At 40.8% G+C, this 22,459-nt stretch overlaps 1 protein-coding gene and 1 pseudogene across 1 annotated transcript in view; both read right to left on the bottom strand.

Annotated features, from left to right (window-relative positions):
• Positions 1-274, bottom strand: part of ADAMTS19 (ADAM metallopeptidase with thrombospondin type 1 motif 19) — a 201,004-nt gene extending 200,730 nt beyond the window's left edge. Inside the window, exon 1 of the mRNA XM_054716991.1 lies at positions 181-274. Within this exon, the coding sequence (XP_054572966.1) occupies positions 181-274 (94 nt within the window). The remainder of the gene's footprint in view (positions 1-180) is intronic.
• A 19,734-nt stretch (positions 275-20,008) lies between these two features.
• LOC103287081 (DNA-directed RNA polymerases I and III subunit RPAC2-like) lies at positions 20,009-22,115 on the bottom strand (annotated as a pseudogene).
• Positions 22,116-22,459: the final 344 nt, after the last annotated feature.

The following is a 22,459-nucleotide window of genomic DNA, read 5'->3' as shown; positions in this document are numbered from 1 at the left end:
CTGGAGACCGGTGCTGGCTTCGGAGCGCGTCCCCGTCCTCCGCACCCGCACGCGCCTTTCCTAGACGCCCACCGAGCTCTGCTCCCCGCGCACGGGCTGCACCGGCCCCGCCGACCCGCGCGCTCCGCTCTCCGCGGGGGACCTCGGAAAGCGGCCTCCGCAGGTCCCGCCGGGACTTACCTGAAACGATCCCATCCGACAGGACGCCCAGCTGGTACAGGAGGCAGCAGCAGCAGCAGAGGCGGGCCAGGCGCATCCCGCGACTCTGCCCCATCCCGCGCTCCGGCGGCCGCGGCTCCCTGCCCCGCGCGCGCGCGCGCCTCCCCTGCGCGATGCACCGCGGGCGCCGCCGCCTCCCCGGAGCGCTAGAAGGCCGGGCGGCGAGTTTGCCCAGGCCCTTTGTCTGACGGGGGGGGGGGGGGGGGGGGGGGAGCGAAGGGGGGTGCTGTGTGACTCCGAGAGGCTGCCCGAGCACAGGCGGGGGTGGGGTGGGGGGAGGAGCGGGGGCAGGCAGCGCCACAGCCCGCAGCTCCCCCGCTCCCTGGCGAATTGGGTGATGAGTCTATTTTCTGTGTTCTGGACGTTGCCGGAGTTTCCGGAGCCCCACCGGACCGACCCACAATCGGCAGAGAGCCGGCAGGCGCAAGGCGGGTCAGGGCTGCCTGGAGACGGAGGGAGGACCGCCCTGCGCGGGCCGAAGAGCCGTGGTGTCCGAGCCGCGCCGAACTGCCAGGGGTGGGTGCCGCCGTCCCAGCAACCTGGGGTGCCAGAGTCCGCACACGCCTCGTCCGCCTGGAGACCGGAGTCCTGCAGGCTCTCACCCGCGGCGGCGCGGGAGAGGGTTGGTGGGAGAATGAGGGGGAGGCGCGGCGTGCAAGGTGGGATGTGAGAGGAGGAGAGTTGCAAACCAGTCCCACAAGAAGAAGGGACCGAGGTTGCCCGCCAAGTGTGACTTTGCCGGACAAAGGTCCCTGAGCACCGCGCACGTGCTCACACGCCCAGTTGGGGTGGGGTGGGGACCCAAATTTCCTCACCTGCCTCCTGATTGGCTACTCCAGGCGCCCGATTTGCATCCTCACACCGCACCCACTCGCCCACCCCGAGTGGAGGTGTGAGCAGGTACAAGTGCCGCCCTCTCCGCACCCCACCTCCTGACGCAGGCTCCTCCTTGGATCGAATTCCCCACCGCACGTCACACAAAGCAAAACTTAGTGCAAACTTAAAGCACAAAGCTGGGCCCCATTTACCAAAGACCTTTGATTTTCCTTCCCATCTTTGTCTCTAGGGATTTTCTAAGTCTGGAGATAATGTAATTCGTCATGGCGTGTGCTTCAAAGATTCCCAGGACAGTAGACATCCAGACATCCTGACATTTCAGAGCCCCTTATCCTACCTTATCTTTCCGGCTTCCCATTAATCAGTGCTATCAATTTCTCTCTCTCTCTCTCTCTCTCTCTCTCTCTCTCTCTCTCTCTCTCTCTGGGATGTGAGTCACACAGCACCCCCCTTCGCTCCCCCCCTTCTCTCTCTCTTTCTCTTTCTCTCTCTCTCTCTCTCTCTCTCTCTCTCTCTCTCTCTCTCTCTCTCTCTCTCTCTCTCATAAGAGGACCAATATTGAATATTGTATTCTAAAGGTCTCAGGCCAAGTGAGATGATTTTGCCTTTTTCATGTACATTAAATATATTTTTGCTATTTCTGTCTTTTGGGGGAAATTCAACCTTAAATATTGCCTCCTTTGTTGAAGCTCTACGTGGTGCCTACCCCCTTTCCACACTTCCTTTCTTGTCCACATCAAACCTTGCAAGTCAGACTCCAGGGTGATTGATCTAACCTGCCATTTGCACCCTCTGGACTAGGCCAGGCACCTACATATAAGAGTTAATGCAAATCGGTGAGATTTTTTTTATTTTAAATGCCGGCACTGAGGTTGGTTTTTCATATCCTTTGTTGTTTTACCTTCTGTTCCTTGTGTCAAAGGTGACCACTATGCCTTTCAGGGAGGCAGACGATCTTATTTCAAAGGAAAGCCATTGTTTGAATAAGCAGGGTCCTAGAATACTTTGTTTGAGTGGTCCGGAGTTTAAAAACAAACACAGAGACCCTCTAGGTGTGTTTGTAAGGAGTGTTTTGTCTCCAAACCTTGTCTTGCTAAAGATCTAAAATGTATGGGTGTGGGTGTGGGTGTGGGTATCCTGACACTCAAGAAATATCTGAGTTACTTAGGAACCTACACACTTCTTTTTATGGGACTCAGTTATACAGATTTTAAACTAGGCAAGAGATCAGAGGCAGTTTATTTTTAATAAATACAGCAAGTCATTAAGACAGAAGGCTAGTTTCAATGAAACACCTCCATCGGGTATGTCTTAAATTTTTCTCATATAATTTTAACAATGACAACAAAAATCTAAGTAAAATTGTAGGAATGCATATTAAATTGTATGCATTTATTGGAATACATTTGTGATTCCTTAAAACAAGATGAGTTATGTGATTAAATTAAATATACAACTCAAACGCACAGGTTGCCTATGTGAGTTCCCATCTCTGCCGTTTCCCCTCCAGAAAGGTCTGCCTAATTCCCAGCAAGCTCTTCTCTCTCTCCCATTTGAAATACTGTTATAAGTTACTGGTAGATTTTCAAAGGCTTTTATAAATAATTTGGTTTGCAATGACTTGTTTACATATTTCTCCTACTATACGATCAATTTTGAAGGTAGGAATGATTGCTTTTAATTTTTTTATCACCCTGCCTCATCCAGCGATTTACACCAAATAGGTGTAGAAATTCTCTAAGATGCTTTAGAAGATGATAGAAATTGCTGTCTGTATAGTATTTTATTTCAATTCCAATTTTAACCCAAAATTACACTAGCTCGGTTGGTGATCTTCGACTATCAGTATGACTTTTCTGGTTGACAGAGAGAACAAGCCTAGGAGAGCAAGGACTTGTAGGAAGTTTCTGTGCTCTAATTAGAAGAGACTTAGATGTGCAAACAAGAGCATTGGTTAAAGTGGATTTGAGTAAATTTCACATATGCATGTAAGTGAAAGAAAGAGCTAGCCTGGTTTGGAATTGAGTAAATTACATATGGTGAGATAGAGGAAAAAGGGCAGGACTGTGACATATGTGTGCAATACCAATCTTGGAGAGAAGAAAAGAACAGCTGGGAAAAATATGTTGCTTAAGACAGGTCAATACATATGTCACCAGATGGTAGCTAGCATCAACCAAGCAATGCTTTTGTGGAGTGGAGGTAAGTGACCAAGCATCAGAGTAAGTGGAACCAACTGTTCTTATACACAAGGTGCTCACATGTTGCATTTTATAACCCATGCTTTTCTACATAGAAAAGTGGCTTTGATGCCTTCAGCCCTTCCTCATTCTCTTCACTCATTGGCCTGAAGCCTCTCACTACCTTAAACTAATCTTAAAAATTTTCCCATCCAAGAAACCATAAGATCTTATGAAATACAAAGAACCCTTTCACTGAGTTACGTGAGGATACCAACTCCCAATAGCACTCACGTGTAAATGGACATCAAGACTTAAGCGAGCTCTGCCCTGGCCAGTAGCTCAGTTGATTGGAGCATCAGTATGATTTTTCTGGAGAGCAATGACTTGTAGGAAGTTTCTGTGCTCTAATTAGAAGAGACTTAGATGTGCAAACAAGAGCATTGGTTAAAGTGGATTTGAGTAAATTTCACATATGCATATAAGTGAAAGAAAGAACTAGCCTGATTTAGAATTGAGTAAATTACATATGGTGAGACAGAGGAATAAGGGTAGGACTGTGACATATGTGTGCAAGGTTGTGGGTTCGGTTCCCGGTCAAGGCACAGGCCTGAGTTGTTGGTTTGATTCCCACATCAGGGCTCTCACAGAGGCAGCCAATTGATATCTCTCTCTCTCTCTCTCTCTCTCTCTCTCTCTCTCTCACACACTCTCTCTCTCTCTCTCTCTCTCTCTCTCTCTCTCTCTCTCTCTCTCCTGCCTTTCTTCTCTAAATAAATAATCCTCTGGTGAGGATTTAAAAAAAAAAAAAAAGACTTAAGCTAGTTCTGGCCATGGTAGAGTAACAGAGTAGCAAGAACCAGACTAACTCTCACCTTCAGCAATTAGAAAAACAGACAAAATGTAAAAAAAAAAAAAAATGGTTTTCAGACATTGGACAACAGGCAGCCTAGGACTATGATCTATTAGAGAAAGAAAGCAAATAGGATATCACTAAAATTTCCCCAGTTAACTACCTGAAGGCAATGTCCAGGCTTCAGCACAAGGAGCAAAAGTCTGAACAGCACTAAAGACCAGCAGATTTGAGAAGACAGAACAAGATGACTAAAATTTATCGGGCAAAGTACCAGAGATGAGTGAGCTACATAGAGAGTGTCGTATTTATGTCTTGCTGCATAACCAACTTAGCAGTTAAAAACAACAAACACTTATTTTCTCAAATAGTTTCTGGGGATCAGGAATCTAGGAGTAACTAAGCTGGATATTTATGGCTCAGGTTCTCTCATAAGATTACACTCAAACTTTTAGCCAGGTCTACCGTTTCTGAAGACTTAACTGGAGATAGACAGGGAACCAGTCACATGGATCTCTCCTTAGGGCTGCTCATTATATGTGTTCCCTCAGAACACGTGATCCAATCGAGTGCACCCAAACTATACTAGTAAGCTATGGTCTTCTTTTAACCTAATCTTGAAAAGGATATACCATCACTTCTACCAAATTCTATTCATCTGAAGCAAATCACTAAGTCCATTGACCATATTATTTTATAGAGTATCTGCCGCTTTCTGTCCAGAAATGGTTTTGCATATGTAATTCCGTTTTCCAAACTTTGTGAGCCTTCTGTGAATCTTTATGGAGTTCAGACAAAAGCCACACCCTCAAATTTCTGGAAGATGAGACTTCTCTTCCTTGACTATTTGATGAGACTGCTGAGAAGCAGTGCTCTTATACTTCTTAGAAGCCCTAATGTTGGATTGAAAGGATCTAGGAGATACACACTTAAACACTTTAGAGGGCTTTTATTCTGACTGAAAGATACTCTGAATGACCACATGCGATCTTTATGATTTCTTAACAAGGGATATTACAATCACATCTTTGGCTTCATCATTAGACCATGCTTTCCTAAAAGTGCCCTGTATTTGTTCTTAATTTTAGCATTATTTTCCAGAAAAGGAGGCTAAACAATTTTGAAGTCATCCAGTCCTGGCTGCTTTTTATTAACAGTCTTTCTTTAGTTTATCTTCTCTCCTTTCACATGTTCTATAAGCAGAAAGAAACCAGGTGAGACCTACAAAATTTTTTTGGAAATGTCCTGAGCTTGATGAACCAGTTCACTAGGTCCATGTTCTACTGCAGACAATAGTGTTAGTGAACTTATTACCACTATATAACAAGGATTCCCCTTCCTTTAGTTTCCAATAATGTTTACCTCACTTTCCTATAAACCCTCACCTGTAGCCTCACCAAAAAAAAAAAAAATCATATGGCTTCGACTAAAAACTTTTCTAAGGTAGCAAATAAATTAAACTTGTAGTTAAAAAAAAAAAACTTTCAAAAAAGAAATATCTAGTTCCAATGGTTTCAATGGTTCATTCTACTAAACATTTGTTTTTAAAGTAACACCAATTCTACATAATCTTTCCCAAAAATAGAAGACCATAGTTCATGACTCATTCTCTGAGACTGGCAATATTCTCATACCAAAACCAGACAAAGCCAGAACAAAAAGGGAAAATACAGACCAATGTCTCTCATGAATATAGATGCAAAATCAACAAAATAATAGTAAATCGAATCCAGCAATATATAAAAAGAATAATGTAATATGACCAGTGAGATTTATTTAAGGAATGCAAGGCTAGTTCAATATTCCAAAATCAATCCATGTAATTCATAACAATAGGCTAAAGAAAAATACACATGAGTAGGCCAATTGATGCAGAAAAAGCATTAAACAAAATTGAACATCCATTCATGATTAAACTTTCAGCAAACTGTAATAGGAGTAAAAATGAAATTGTTCAACTGGGTGAAGAATATCTATTTTTTTAAGCTATAGCTAGTAAGTGTGCTTGCACCAGGACTGGAAGCTATTCCTCTAAAAATTGAGATCGAGGCATAGACTTCCACTCTTGCCACTCCTATTTAACATAGTATTGAAAATCCTAACCAGTGCAATAAAGCAATAAAACAAATGAAAGTAATATAAATTGGAAATAAAAAATAAACTCCCTATTTGCCAACAACATGCCTGTCTATGTAGAAAATCCTCAAAATAAATGCCCCCAAGGAATTCTTAGATGCCCTGGCCAGGTGGTGCAGTTGATTGAAGCTTCATCCCATAACCCAAAAGTTGTGGGTTACATTCCTGGTTAGGGCATATACCTAGGTTACAAGTTCAATCCCCTGTTCGGGTGTGTATGGGAGGCAACTGATCAATGTTTCTCTCTCACATCAAAGTTTCTCTCTCTCTCTCTCTCTCTCTCTCTCTCTCTCTCTCTCTCTCTACCTCTTTCTCTCGATTCCTCTCTCTAAACATAACCTTGGGGTAAGATTTAAAAAATTATTAGAGTAATAAAAATTCTTAGATCTCAAGATCACAGGACACAAGGTCAACACCAAAAATCTATCATATTTCTATATACTAGCAATGAACAATTGGAAACTAAAGTTAAAATTCAATACTATTTACATTAGTTCAAAACAATGAACTATTTATATGAACTATTGTAAGATTTATCAAACATGTATAGGATCTAGTTGCTGAAGACCACAAAACATTAATAATAATTAAAGACTTAATACATAGAAAGACATAGTGGGTTTACAGTTTGGAAGAATAAAATTATTAAAGGTGACAATTCTGCCCAAATTATCTTTTTGTTTATATAAATTTCCATTAACATCCCAGCAGAATTATTTTATAGCTATAGACAAACTGGTTTTTAAAATATATTTTATTGATTTTACAGAAAGAAAGAGAGAGGGATAGAGAGTGAGAAACATCAATCAGCTGCCTCCTGCATGCCTCCTACTGGGATCGAGCCCGAAACCAAGGTACATGCTCTTGATCAGAATCGAACCTGGAACCCTTCAGTCCAGGAGGCTGACACCCTGTCCACTGAGCCAAACTGGTTAGGGCAACAAACTAATTTTTAAATATATATATAAACAGAAAGGAACTAAAAATTGACAAAGAAGAATAAAGTTCAAGGACTAGCAGAGTAATGTTAAGGTTACTCTGTAGCTACAGTAACCAAGAGGTTATGGAATTCTATAGATCAGTGAAACAGAATAGAAAGTCCAGAAATATTTTCACACAAGTACACAACTGTTTTTTGACAAAGGTTCAAAAGCAATTCAATGTAGAAAATATAGTATTTCAACAAATGAGGTTGGAACAACTGGATATCAAAAGACCAAAAAAAGAACCTCAACTTGAATCTCATATACAAAAACTAACTCAAAATGGATCATAGATATAAACATAAAATGTAAAAGTATAAAACATAAACCTTCTAGAAAAAAAATGTGAAACAAAATCTTTGGTCTTTGTGACTTATGGTTAAAGAGAGAGTTCTTAGACATGACATCAAAATCAGAATCTATAAAAGAATAATAATTACCATTATTATTAATTCATTAAAAAATGGTAGGTTGGACTTCATCAATATTAAAAATTTTTTCTCTGAAAAAGATCCCAATAAGAGAATGTAAAAATGGGCCACAGGCTGCAGGAAGGTACTTGAAAATATATTTGATAAAGACTTAAATATAGAATTTTTAAAAAATCTTTGAACTTATGACTAAGAGAATAAGAAATCCAACTAGAAAATGAGTAAAAAACTTGAAAAGCAAGTATATTCAGAAACAATAAGAATATGAAAAGATATTAAACATCATTAATTTGTAGATAAACATGAATTAAAATAATTGAATGCCATTATATACCTATAAGAATGGATAAAATACAAAATACTGACAATTTCAAGTGTTGTCAAGCACCTGGAATCAACTGGAACTCTCATACATTAAATGTACTATTGAATAGATCACAAAGGCATTGTGCTAAATGAAAAGTCAATCTAAAAACATTACATTGCTCCATGATTCCATTTACATATCATTCTTGAAAATATCTCTCTATATATATAAAACCCTAATATGCAAATAGACTGAACGGCCGAACAACCAGTCACTATGACCTGTGCTGACTATCAGAGGCATGCGTGGAACATGGCAGGCATCAGCAGCAGGCGGCAGAGCGCAGAACATGGTGGGCATCAGGGTGAGCCTCTAGTGGTTACTGAAAATTCTTTGCTCCCGTGCGCCACGGTCCCGCCTGGTGCTCGCACCTGCTGCCGGCGCCGGCCCCACTCACATCCACGGCTAACGCCAAAGCCACTGCTTGCACCCGCTGCTGGCGCCTGGCGCTGGCCCCAATTGCTCGGCGCCATCAGCAGGTGCGAGCTGTGGCTGCTGGCCCCGATTGCCCCTCAGGGCTTCTCCACCTCCCCCCGCTCCTGAGGGATGATCAGGGCCAGCAGCCACTACTCGCGCCCACTGCTGGCACGAGCCCCACTCACACCTGCTGCTGGTGCCAGCCCAATTACTTCGCGCCATCAGCGGGTGCGAGCGTGGCTGGCGCTGTCAGCACATGGGAGTGGGGGTTGCTGGAGCAGGCCGCCAGCAGACAGGGGACCAGGGGCCACAGCGGGAGGGGACAGGTGGGGGCACGAAGGATGGGCCGAGACCCACCCCTCTGCCCACCACAGCCTTGTGGCCCACAGTTCCTTTCAAGGCGCACAAATTCGTGCACTGGGTCCCTAGTATAATTATAGTGATGGAAAACGTATCAGTGGCTTCCAGGGATTAAGTTTTGGAGGAGTATTGATTGGTATCTAGCAGTAAATGGAAAAGGTAGTTTTATTATAAAGAAGCAGTTCTCCCTTAATCATAGTGTGATTACACAAATCTATACATGATAATATTTCACAGAACTACACACAAACACATATACAACTAGTAAAATCCAAGTAGTCTGTAGTTTACTTAATAATATAGTACCAATGTCAATTTCCTGGTTTTGATAATATACTATGTTTATATAAGATAGTATCATTAGTGAAAATTGGATGAAGGATTCATAGGAAATATCTGTAAATTTTTTAGTACAAATTTTTTCAAGTAAAACCTAAAATAAGCTTTTTCTAAGTGCTTTAGGCTTTCACTAATACTCTCCTCAATGCTCACTGACCAGCTCCAAACCACGCTCACAATTTAATTTGTTGTTACAGTAATACTTACTTCAAGGTACCAATATATGTATTAGTTAGCTATTGCTAATAACAAATTACCTCAAAAGTTAGTATCTTAAAACAATAAACATGTATTATCTGACAGTCTGTTAGTGTTAAGAATCCAGGAAGGGTGTATCTGAGTAATTCAGGCTCCAGATTTCTCATAAGGCTTCGAGCTGTTGGCCAGATCCACAGGTTACAATCACTGACAACTTGACTGTGCCTGAAGGTTCTGGCTTCCCTTGGAGCAGCTATCCAAGAGGGAGCAAGAGAATACACCCAAGAAGGAAGACACAATATTTTCATAAAAACCACAAAAGTGATATCCTGTCACAATCTATTTGTCAGACATGGGTTACTCAGTCCAATTCACACTCAGAAGGAAACAATAAGCTACCACCATTTGATGGGAGGAATACTCAAAGAATTTGTGGACATACTCTTAAAACTACAGGAGAGGGAGAGAGGAGAGGGGAGGGAAGGGGAGGGGAGAGGAGGAAACTCTGAAGTAATTGTCTGTGTCTTCATTGGTGCAGCATGTGAAAAAACTACCTACAGTCTGGGGGGGAAGGCAGAAAGCATTAGGCCAACCAATACTTTAAGTGCCATGTGTTTACCCCAGGAACAATGGAAGGACCTCACAATGCAAGTTGCATTTGATAGTACTCTTAGAAAATTATCTGCCTGGTGAAATACACACCAGGTGGGATTGAAATCAGATTAGACACTTCAGTAGAAAAAGATTAGTGAATTTGAAGACATAGCAACAGAAACTATGTCAAGTGAAGTACAGAGAAAGAGGGAAAAAAAAACACAAACAAGAAATGACTTGAATGTTGGTGAGCTGTGGGATAATAATGAATGATCTAACATATGAGTAAATGGAGTCCTAGAGGAGAGATTAAATGGAAGAGGAAGGGAGACCATTTGAAGAAATATGTCTGAACATTGTCCAAATTTGATAAAAACTATGACATACTAGTATACATGCAAGCAGAGCATACCTAATGAAAATGTTGCCAATGTATATCTTAATTAAATGACTAAAAACCAAAGAGAAATAGAAAATGTTAAAAGCAGGCAGAGAGAAAAATATGCATTATGTAGAGAAACAAAGATAATAATAACAGCAAATTTCTTATCAAAATATATACAAACCAGGAGAATCCTTTAACAGATATATATATCTGTATTAGTTAGCTATTGCTAATAACTATATTACTTAATAATATAGTACCTATGTCAATATATATAAAACTAGATTTTATCCTAGTCTGTGGCTTGCCTTTTTGTTTATTAAACAATGTCCTTTGAAGAGCAAACATTTTTTATTTTGTCTAATTTATTAATTTAAATCTAATTTATTAATTTGTCCTGTATGGTTTGTCCTTTTGGTTTGCTATCTAAGAAGTTTTTGCATAACCCAATATCAAATGCTTTTCTAGAAGTTTTAAGAGATTTTGTCTTCCATTTAGGTCTCTGATCCATTTTGGCCTAATTCTGGTAGATGAGGTGAGATAAGATAAAGGTTTATATTTTTATATATGAATAGCCAACATTATTAGTATCTAAATAAACATTAACTGCAAATTAAAACCACAGGTAGATAATGCCACACACCCATTAGAATGGAGAAAATTTTGCCTGGCTAGTGTGGCTCAGTGGTTGAGCGTTGACCCATGAACCAAGAGGTCCCCAGTTACATTCTGGGTCAGGGCACATGCCCGGGTTGTGGGCTCAATCCTCAGTAGGGGGCATGCAGGAGGCAGCTGATGGATGTTTCTCTCACATTGATGTTTCTACTTCTCTATCCCTCTCCCTTTCTGTCTTTCTAAAATCAATAAAACATATTTTAAAAGAATGGAGAAAATTTAAAATATCTACAATACCAAATGTTTGCTAGGATGTGGAACAATTGGAACTCTCATACATTGCCAATGTGAATGCAAAAGACAGCAACTTTGTGGGGAGGGGATGACAGCTTCTTATGTTTCTTAATCACACAACCCAGCAATCCATTTTCTAGATATTTTTACCAAGAGAAATAGAAACATGTATATACCAAGTACTGCTGGAATTTTCACATCAGCTTTATTAGTAACTAGAGGCCCGGTGCACAAAATTCGTGCATGAGGGGGGTGTCCCTCAGCCTAGCCTGCACCCTCTCCAATCTGGCACCCATTGGGGGATGTCTGACTGCCCACCAGGATCAGGCCTAAAGGGGCAGTCAGACATCCCTCTCACAATCCAGGACTGCTGGCTCCCAACTTCTCGCCTGCCTGCTTCCTGATTGCCCCTAACCGCTTCTGCCTGCCAGCCTGATCACACCCTAACCACTCCCCTGCCAGCCTGATTGATGCCTAACTGCTCCCCTGCCAGCCTGTTTGCCCCTAACTGCCCTCCCCTACAGGCCCGGTCACTCCTAACTGCCCTCCCCTGCAGGCCTGGTCATCCCTAACTGCCCTCCCCTACAGGCCAGGTCCCCCCCAACTGCTCTCCCGTGCAGGCATGGGTCCCCCACAACTGCCCTTCCCTGCAGGCCTGGTCACCCCCAACTTCCCTCCTCTGCTGGCCTAATCATCCCTAACTTCCCTCCCCTGCAGGCTTGATTGCCCACAACTGCCCTCCCTTGCAGGCCTGGTCCCTATCAACTTCCCTCCCCTGCTGGCCATCTTGTGGTGGCCATCTTGTATCCATATGGGGACAGGATCTTTGACCACATGGGGGCAGCCATCTTGTGTGTTGGAGTGATGGTCAGTCTGCATATTACTCTTTTATTAGATAGGATAGAGGCCTGGTGCATGGGTGGGGGCCAACTGGTTTGCCCTGAAGGGTGTCCCAGATCAGGGTGGGGGTTCCCTTGGGGCATGAGGCGGCCTGGATGAGGGGCCTGTGGTGGTTTTCAGGCTGGCCACGCCCCCCAGCGACCCAAGCAGAGACCCTGGTATCTGGGGTTTATTTATCTTCTATAATTAAAATTTTGTAGCCTGGAGCAGAGCCAAGCCTCCTGCTCGCTCCATGGCAGCAGCCATTTCTGTTGGAATTTCTTTATCTTCTATAATTGAAACTTTGTAGCCTTGAGTGGAGACCAAGGCAGGCCAGGGCTGCAGAAACTCGGCTTCCTCCATCGCCGGGGTCAACCCTAGCTTCCTGCTCTCTGTAACTCCGTGGCTGCCGCCATTTCTGTTGGAATTTATTTATCTTCTATAATTGAAACTTTGTACCCTTGAGTGGAGGCCTGGGCCCGCCAGGGTGTGTGGAAAGCTTGGCTTCCTCCATCACCAGGGAAACCCAAGCCTCCATCCTGCTCGCTCCATGGCCGCAGCCATCTTGGTTGGGGTTAATTTGCATACTCGCTCCTGATTGGCTGGTGGGCGTGGCAGAGTGATGGTTAATTTGCATATTACTCTTTTATAAGTTAGGATAGTTCCAAACTGGAAACAACTCAAAGGTCCATCAACTGGTGAATGGATAAACAAATTTTACTATATCTTTGTAGTGGAATTTCACTCAACAATACAAGGAAACAAACTACTGATACATGCAACGATATGGATGAACTTCTAAAGCATTATTCTAAATAAATAATGCTTCTATTTATATAAAAGTCTAGAAAAGGTAAAAACAAAATGATGGGAAGATCAGTGCCAGGAGCTGGCCTGTGGGCACAGAAGGCAAAGCGGTATGAAAGAGCCTTCTTAGGTGATGAAAATGTTCTATATCATGATTATGATACTGGTTACCTAACTGTATTTTTCAAAACTCATTCAAATTGTATACCTAACAAAGATGCAATCTCTTGTATGTAAATTGCATCTCAATAAACCTATTTAAGGAAAGACTTGAGATGACTATGCAATGTTCCCTGATGCTTCACTTTTAGGTATTAAGAGTATATGTACCCAGGATTCCCCAGCTAAAGAAGAGTTACCATAAACTATCCCCAAGATGCTACTTCTCAAATTCCTTGACCTGGCATAGTCCCCAGTCCCTTGAAGGAAGAAAAGCTTGGACACCCCCGAGAAGACCTGATAACATCGGCTATAAGCCAGTCTTCTTTCCTGCCAGAAAAGGACCTATAACTACTAGTATTTACTAAGATGATTTGCCTTTGGGGAATAGAATTTGCCCAGATCTTTTGAGTCTTACTGTTGGCCACTAACTCTGAGAAATAGAGTTGAGGACCCAACATCCATTGCAATATGCATGTTAGAGTGGGGCTTCTGAAAGTCACAAGTGAATTTTGATTTGAGTATGCTTATGAACGGTGTAGTGAAATCCTGAATCCACACTGTGTTTAAAAGACTATGGGAACAAATATACTCAAAAACATATAATAGCTACAACACAATAGAAGTACATTTCTCACTTATGTCACAGTTGAGATAGATGTTCCTTATACTTTAGGACACAGGCTCCTTTCTTTTTTGGGCAGAAATAGAAATACTGAGAATCGGCTGATCTCCCACATGGATTTCCTGACACATATGGCAATGTCTACTGCAATATGATACCAAATGGAAACCACTACAACTCGCCTTCTGAACCAAAATTATATATCAAAGTAATTCTGAATTACTGTGAAACTACAGAAATTAGTGCCTCTATCAAAGACTTAGAAGATGCAAAGATGGTGACTTTTTTAAATTCCTATTTAAATCACTTACCTGCAGATAACAGATGAGCCTTGGAAAATAATAAACCAGTGTTGTATATTTAACCTATTTTAGCTGCTATTCTAGATATAATTTTTTGCTTGGACAAATAAATATAGCCTCTGAAAATTAATAGGCAGCTGTTTGGTAAAAAGTTTTTTCTTTATTCCTATAAATATAAATCAATGGAAACAAGTTGTTTTTACCTGAAAAAGATCAAAGTATAGCTTCCTCCTGGATAATATCTACTCTCTGATGTTTTCCATAATTTAGCCCACAGGGATATTAAAGTTTCTGATCCCTCAAGGATGTAATGCTTGTCTACATGGATTGATAATGATGCTAACAGAACAGAGGGCATGATGTAGCCAGTCTTGAGGAGAAGCATATATATATTACATATATTAAAGAATGGGAGATTAAGGGTCTACCAACTTAGTAAAGTTTCTAGTAGTCCAGTGATTTGGGGGCAAGTCAGGATCTCTCTCTCAAAGTCAAGAAATAGTTTGCTGTACCGTGCACCCCTACTAATATGCTAAACATTTTGCTGGTTCTTTGAGTTTAGGAGAAAACATACACCTCATGTGAGTTAGCCTTTCCAACATACTTACCAGTTGATCTAAAGGATGACATATGTTGAGCATGGTTCAGAGTAACCAAAGTATCCCCATTTGGCCTTGTTGGGGTGCAAATAGCTCTGCCTCTCTACCCTATAGACCAGGGGATTAAGCGGGGCATCGGGCAAGTGTGTACTATCCCATCCCTGTGTGGAGCAGTAGCGATTAGAAAAGCAAAATGGAGACCTGAAAAATTCTGGAGCATTGCCAGGCCCTCTTCTGTAAATAATTCCCTTTACAAAAGCTCTTGCCTGTCAACTAGGCCATGACTGAGACTGAATACCTGACTGTGGAACAGGAGATGGCCATGTAAACTGAGCTGCCCATCATAAATCAAGTGCTATTCTACTCGATCAGGATGTTACCACCATGAAGGAAGGCACTGGCCTGTTCACCACTCTTTCCCCAGATTCTGGACTGATACATGGCATGTGATCATTGTTTCGTAAATATTTACTAATAGATGGAGGAAAGGAAAAAGATAGGATGGAAGGAAGGAACAAGGGAGGATGAGAGAGAGAAAGGATTCTAGCTACACTTGTCCAGAAACATTCTCATCAAATAGAACTTGCATCAACAGGATAGCATCTATGCGGGTCCTTAAAGCCCCCTTAAACAGTTCTCTCAAAATATGAGCATGCTTACTCTAATTTCACTGAAGTTCCTCCCACAAACCTTATCTATTGTTTCATGGGAAGTTTTCTAAGAGCAGCTGACGATTACAGAGGAATAGATTCAGCCCTGGTTCACACGTTTCTCTGTGCAATTTGTTGGCACCAACCACAAGTGGACAGCTGCAAAGGAGCTGTCCTGAAGAACAGCGTGCTAAATTGCAAGCAGCGCATCGTTCTTGTGCGCCCCTGAAAAGAGGCATGGCCTGAAGTAAGTTTCTCTACTGATTAATGGAAGGTGGTTAAGGGTTTGCCAAGGTGGTGAGAACCTAGGAAGAAGTCGGATGAAAGGACTGGTGAAAGAGAAGCCTGTCTAAGAACTATGTGGATAAACTTCTTGAAGTTGAAGTTCAGGAACCTCCCAGAGTGGAAGACATTTGTGTCCCATGTGATTACTCCTCCAAAGCCCCCTCTGTGGAAGAGGGGATCATGCCTGGATTATACAAACCAGCCCTCTCTGCCAACATCAGCCAGCCTCTGGTTCCACCCACTCATCATTAATCAGTGAGAGGGTAACCAAAAAGCATTGGTGGCTACTTCCCTCGCTAAAATTAACTGGGCTTCTACCACCACTAATATGCCAGCAGCAAAAATATCATTACATTATAAGAAAATATTTGAATAATCTTTGGTTAAGAAAGCCTTTTGAAATAATATAGAAAGGCTAATAGTCATAAAGAAAAAGAGATTTGACTTCATCTCTTTAAAATTGTTTGTATTATAAAATATGTATCTAAAAAGTAAAAAACACACACACAGGACAAAGGATTAATATCCTTAATATAAAAAGGGTGCTCATAAATTAACGTTAAAAGAAGACCAGCAGTCAAAAAGAAAAATGGATAATGGATAGAATAAGTCATTGAGAGAAGAGGAAATTCAAATGAGAAGCAATATGAAAAAGATGCTCAACTTCACCACTAGGGAGAATAATGCAGATTATTACAAAAAGATCCTGTTTTGCCTTTTTTTTGTTTTTATACCCCTCAAAATAAAGAGTGTTAAGTGTCAGTGCAGGTGAAGTGTGAGAGGGGGAAACAGTCTTAACCTTGTTCCTGAGTGTGCTAAGCCTTCTTTGGAAATGAAACTGGACATCTTCAGCAACATTGAAACAACACATGCTATGGATCCGTCAATCCCACTTGAAGAGATCCATCTCAGAGAGAGAGAAGCCAACGCACCTAAGGCTACCGTCCAACGATGTTTACGATGTTTACGGCACCACTATTTCTAGTGGCACTTAAAGTGCAGGAAAGCCTCAATGTCCGTCATTAAGCAAATGACTGAATAATTTAGAGCCCACCTTACTGTGGAATATTCTCAATTACTTTTCAAAAGCATTGAACTTTTTCTACTGATATGCAAAAAAAAAGTGTATTCTATATTTTATAATTTTTTAAATGTAAGTCATAATGTACAGGAATAGTATTTCCTCTGATATACAGTGGCTGTATACATTTGTATGAATATACAGAAAGAGATGGCCGAGTATACAATGAACTATTGAAATATATCAAAGGAATGTGAATGTATGTTAGGTGTAATAGAGAGAGCTACACAGAGAAAAACTTTTCAGAATGTTTTCTATTGTGTCACTTAGTTCCCTGTAACTTTTGAAAAATCTACTAAAGAGTTTTTAAAGAAAAAGCATTGCCATTCAAAGTGTTCAATGCTCCTCTGTGTTGCTTTATTTCTACTTTTACATAATTGACTCATTAATGTTTATTGAGCAAAAGTACACAGAGAAAATCAGTCATTCTAGAACAATTGCCTTCTAAGAGAAGACTTTAAATAATGCCACAAATTGTTCAGGAAAAGCTCTTATTTTTTCTACTATGATTTAGCTGTTAATTATTTGGGCATGTGTTTTAAACCTATGACTGATGATGCCCTTGAGGTTTTTTTTTTCCAGCTTGGGAGACATTTGTTTTAAATTTTTACAATTTAACAAAAATACACTTGATCCATAGGAGAAACTGCCCTGGCTGGAATACCTCTTACTACATTAAGGTCACATATCATATGACTATTTAAATTAGAACCAGAAACTTATGTCTTCCTGTTTCTGGAAAGTCTTTCAAATGTTATCTCAGGATAAATAAACTCTTATAAAAACTCAAGGTAGATTATAAACTGGTTTTTCATCTCAGAAGCATACATGTATGTGCTAGATCTTGATTTTTGTTTTAGAATGCTTAGTGAAAAGAGTGTTGTTCTCTTCTATGAAGGCAACAATGTATTTCTGTTGATCTAAACAGAAAATTTACATCACACTAACTCATGATTTCTAAATGTTCAATGTGTAATTCTATACTATATTTATATGCTTAACTAAAATCTTTGCTTACATATATATATTAGAGATTGCTTCAAAAGCTTTTCTTTAATTTCTTAAGGAAACCTTGTTTTAGAACAAAATTCACTTATAAAAATTCAACTACAATACAGAAAACTGTTAGGAAAAACAATGACTTCAAAGAGCTGTGAATAAATAGCGTGTAGTTAACAGGTCTTCCTTCTTTCCTTCTTTTTGTTATCCAACTAAAATAGCCCCCTTCTCTGAAAATGAGAAAGGATCATTTTAGTGATTAAAATATTTTTATTTGATTACAAATATTTATGGATTTAATCTCAAATTCTCTGTGAAAAGCTTTCATGGACTTACAGCATTCTCCATTATAATGATATTTAATATATTAAATAGCCTCCACTTAAATGACATATATTATTTACATATTACAAATTACTAGTAACATGTGACTTGTTTAATGTAAACTACAAGAAATCTGAAAAAAATACTACAGCAATATACTTACTTTATATTCAGTGTTTCACAAGACAAATGAAGAGGAAAGGAAGAGAAATTTATAGACGGACATAAGCTCCAAAGCCTCACACCTACTGGCATACTTTATTCAGATTTCTTTCCTTGGCTGTCTAGGTTCTATTATAAGCCCCTAGGGCAGGGGCTGTGTCTGCTCACTGTCAGCACTCAACAAATAATAAATAGTACTATTAACAGCAGTACATGTGGGTAGAATTTGGATGGTTATTATTTTTTTTAATAGCACTGTTCAACAGAACACTAATTGGATTGTCAGTCAAGATTTTCTTGATCTTGTCTTAGGTGCATTATGCTACGGAGAAATGCTTAAACTGATCATTTTTACTTTTAAAAATACAGCTTAATGAAAAAGCAATTTAGTAAATTGCCAGGGGCTGTTTTACATCATACACAGTGTTGTGTTTCCCCAGAACAATTCAATTTAATGGAATTCCCTGGGAAGTTTAGTCTAAGTTGAAATAAAAAATTGTTGCTGCCTGAAAGATTGCATGCTTGTCTGATATGCAGAAATTTCTAAAATAAGTAGCATTCTTTCAGACACAAAGCCCTTTTCCATCTTTACACCTGAATCAATCCTTCGAAAATGAATGACTTTATGCAGAATGCAGCTGTTTTTATTAAATTTGATAAAATCGGTTTACAGATACAGTGACATACACACACATACTTAAACATAGTTGAGTCAGTAAAATAGCTTTCTATTGGATTTGCTTGCTTTTATTCATTTTATTACTCAAAAAATCCAAAAGAAATACTGGTAAGTTTAAAACACTTAATAGGTCAAATCAGTCTGAGTTCTTGTAGTAGTGGAAGTATAAAATAAGGAGCTAAATAACAACTATGTTTTGTTTTCAGAGCTCTGAAAATTAAGTATATAGAAATGTCATCATTGCTGTTACTGTGTTTTTTTATTTTTAGTATTTCATTATGATTTGATTCTTTCCTATAGTTTCCTGCTCTATGCTAAAATTACCCATCTGTTCTTGCATGTTGTCTAACTTTTCTATTAGATCCTTTAACATATTACAATAAAGCCTCACTTTTGTGGATCTCGACTTATCGGACTTCAGATTTAATGGACAAAATTTCTGATCCATATATCATAAGTGAAAATTAACACACTGTGAATTTTAAAATGCTTTTAACCATGATTTGCTTATAATTAAATTAACAAGTTATTTTTTGTTATTAATTCACTGTTATTTTTAACAGATTTTAGCGAATAGGCCATATGTTGGGGAAAAAACTATAGTAATTTTGCCAACATAAAAAACATTACATATCTACAACTATAGTATAAATCCGCATTACTCTGGGTAATTGGATCTGTTGGCATGACTTTCTGCAGCAGTTTTAACTCCCATGTTCTCACATGCCGTGTGCATTTGTTTACTCACAGTGACTGGTGGATGCACCCATTCAGTATAATTAAAATTACAGTAATACATATAGAAAACTTTTCTGTGAAATTAAACTTTTCATGCATACTTAATTTTAATTACACAATTGTGTCTGCATAAGTAAAAACAGATACACTCACTAATTTGCCAATTTTTTAACACATGCATTCAGAAAACCTACTTTACTATAGAACGGACTTTTGGCTTTAACAGACACCCCCTCGCCTGAATTAGTCCGTTATATTGAGGTTTTACAGTATTAATAGTTTTATTTATTCATTTATTTTTTATTTTATTTTTCAGTTTAAAGAGGGACTTTCTTAGAAAAATAAAAAAAGGTTCTTGCAGGGATTCCCACAGCTGTAATGCGTTACTAGCTAGAAACACACCTCTCTGAAGGGCAGATCATGTTGTGATCATAAACTTCCATTTCTGTGTTTTGCAAGATCAGGAAGAGAATATCCCGGAGGATGTTCCTCCCTCTATGGTGCACAGGGACTAGAATGTGGATTCATTTCTGCTTGCTTTTTGGTCCTTGTGTTCCTTTGTGCTGGCCTCAAACTTGTCGAGCACACGCTGGCAGACATTCATGAGCTCCTTCAGGCCTCTCTGAAGTGGCTCGACAGCTGGAAGAGCACCCCGAGTCTGACTCCGTAAACCAATTTTACTCTCTGAAGGATGGGTTGCAGTGTAACCACGAAATCCCACCTCCGGGTCCTTCACGATCACGGAAGGAAGAGGAGCTCGTAGGGTCTGGTCCTCCGCGTGCAAAACAAGTGTCCACCGTGTCTGCCCGTGCCAGCTGCCTGGACCATGTCCACAGCTGTCTTCCTCTCGCCTTCAGCCACTGAGGTCTTCCATCCAGACATTTCTGTCTCCAGCTCGTGGTCCTCCTCCAGCGCGGGGACGGCTCCCGGGATATTCAGGTGGAGCTGGAGGAAGGTACGCTCTGCCTCGTGTCGTGAAACGTGCGAGAGGAGCAGGAAGGCTTAATAGCTATTTTTTTTTTTTTAAATTTTTTAGTTTTTTTTTTTTTTTTTTAATATATTTTATTGAATTTTTTTTACAGAGAGGAAGGAAGAGGGATAGAGAGCTAGAAATATCGATGAGAGAGAAACATCGACCAGCTGCCTCCTGCACACCCCCTACTGGGGATATGCCCGCAACCAATGTACATGCCCTTGACCGGAATCGAACCTGGGACCTTCCAGTCCGCAGACCGACGCTCTATCCACTGAGCCAAACCGGTTTCGGCCTTAATAGCTATTTTACATCCCCTGTCAGTTCCAGCATTTGGGTTATATCTGAGGCTGGTTCTGGTGATTACTTTCCAACTTCAGACTGTATTTATTCTTCACTTTTCAAACGCCTCATCATGGTTGTTAGAAGTCAGACAGGTAAGAGTCTGAAGCAAGTTTACCTTATAGATGAGCATACCTTTTTCGCTTCTGCAACCTTAGTGTCTGTGTGTGGGGGTGGGGAGGGGGGGTGTTAATCTAGTCAAATATTCAGGCTGGGTCTAAAGTTTGGTGTTGCTATGGTTACCTTCCATGTCCCAGAGGCTTCATATTTCTACCGTGACTCTCCGAGTTTGGGTGTGGGCCAGTTTAGCAGAGAGTGCTTCCCCACGCCCAGGGCCCAGGGCGAGGAGCTGCCTCCTGCAGCAATCCCCACTGTACGCCAGTTGTTTTCACTCAGGGTTTGTCACCTTAGTGGTGGGAAGCAGAGGGCAAAGGGCATTCTCTGACGTTCTGAGTAAGCCTCAATCTTAGCAGCCTCTATGAACTTGTGGAATGTGTCCCTCTTCTAGCTGGGGGGGTGAGGGTAAGGTGGGGGAGAGGGGGGCTAACAAGTATTGGAGCTCGCTCCCAGGTACAGCTCTTCTTTTTTCTCTTTTCTTTTCTCCCAGTAGAAACAGTGGCCATTGTTCTTGCTCTTTCCCATGCAAATTAAGCTTTTTGTTCTATGAGAAAGAGAGGGGAGATGGGACAGGTTGGGATTTCTGGCATCCCTTATTGTTTCTCTCTCCCAGCTGACTTTACTAGGGAAAGTTCTCGGCAGTTCCCTGGGTCTTTCCCTTGAACCCCTCCTGGAGTTCAGGGAGTAAACGCTGCAGCCCCCTGGAGCTACACACTCTGACAATGGCCTAGGCTTGGCCTTTAGTAATTCTTACAAGATTACACGCCATCTGACGGTATATGCCCCAGGTAAGCAAATACTTTCTCTGCTATAAAGTTGGTCCCTTGGTCTGATGCACTGTACTGTGGGGCCCCATGCCAGTGGCTCCATCATGCTATCAAACTTCAAACAGTTGTGCTCGCTGGGACCCTATGTATAGGAAAGACAAACCCAAGCTCTGAATATTATCCATTCTTTGGGGAACAATGGCCTGTCCAGAGTGAAAGGGGTACAACGCAGTCATCATGGCACTAACTAGCCAGTTGGTCTCCTCAAAGAATGGTACCAAAATGGGGGGTCAACGTCAGTCTTTATCATTGGTTGGTGGGACCTTCGACGTTGGCTTCCGGTAGATCAGCAAGTAGGAGCAAATGCTACTGGGCACATAGGTAGCCTCCACCTCTGCCAACAAGGCCACTGTATTCATGTGTCCATTGCAGCAGCACTAGAGTGGCCAATGAAGAGAGGCTGGCAAATCGAATGCCCCTGGCTAGGTCATTTTTAATTCTTGCCTCTTCTATGAAGGATGTTTTTTTGTGGGCATTACCATATGATGCAACAAACAATATTCACACCCTACATCCACTCTCATATGTCCATTCATAAACTTCTACCTTATATTTCCTTATATTCCTTTTCAATATTTTACCTTTCTTTTCTTTCTAGATATCCAAAGAATATCCTACCTAATAAAGAGGGAATATGCTAATTGACCCTCACACCCTTGCAAAGATGGCGGCACCCACAGCCAATAAGGAGGTAATATGCTAA

This window comes from Eptesicus fuscus, chromosome 6, assembly GCF_027574615.1.
Source record: "Eptesicus fuscus isolate TK198812 chromosome 6, DD_ASM_mEF_20220401, whole genome shotgun sequence".
Classification (NCBI taxonomy): Eukaryota; Metazoa; Chordata; class Mammalia; order Chiroptera; family Vespertilionidae; genus Eptesicus; species Eptesicus fuscus.
The sequence above is the reverse complement of the archived record's forward strand: the minus strand, read 5'-3'. Positions and strand labels throughout refer to the sequence as shown.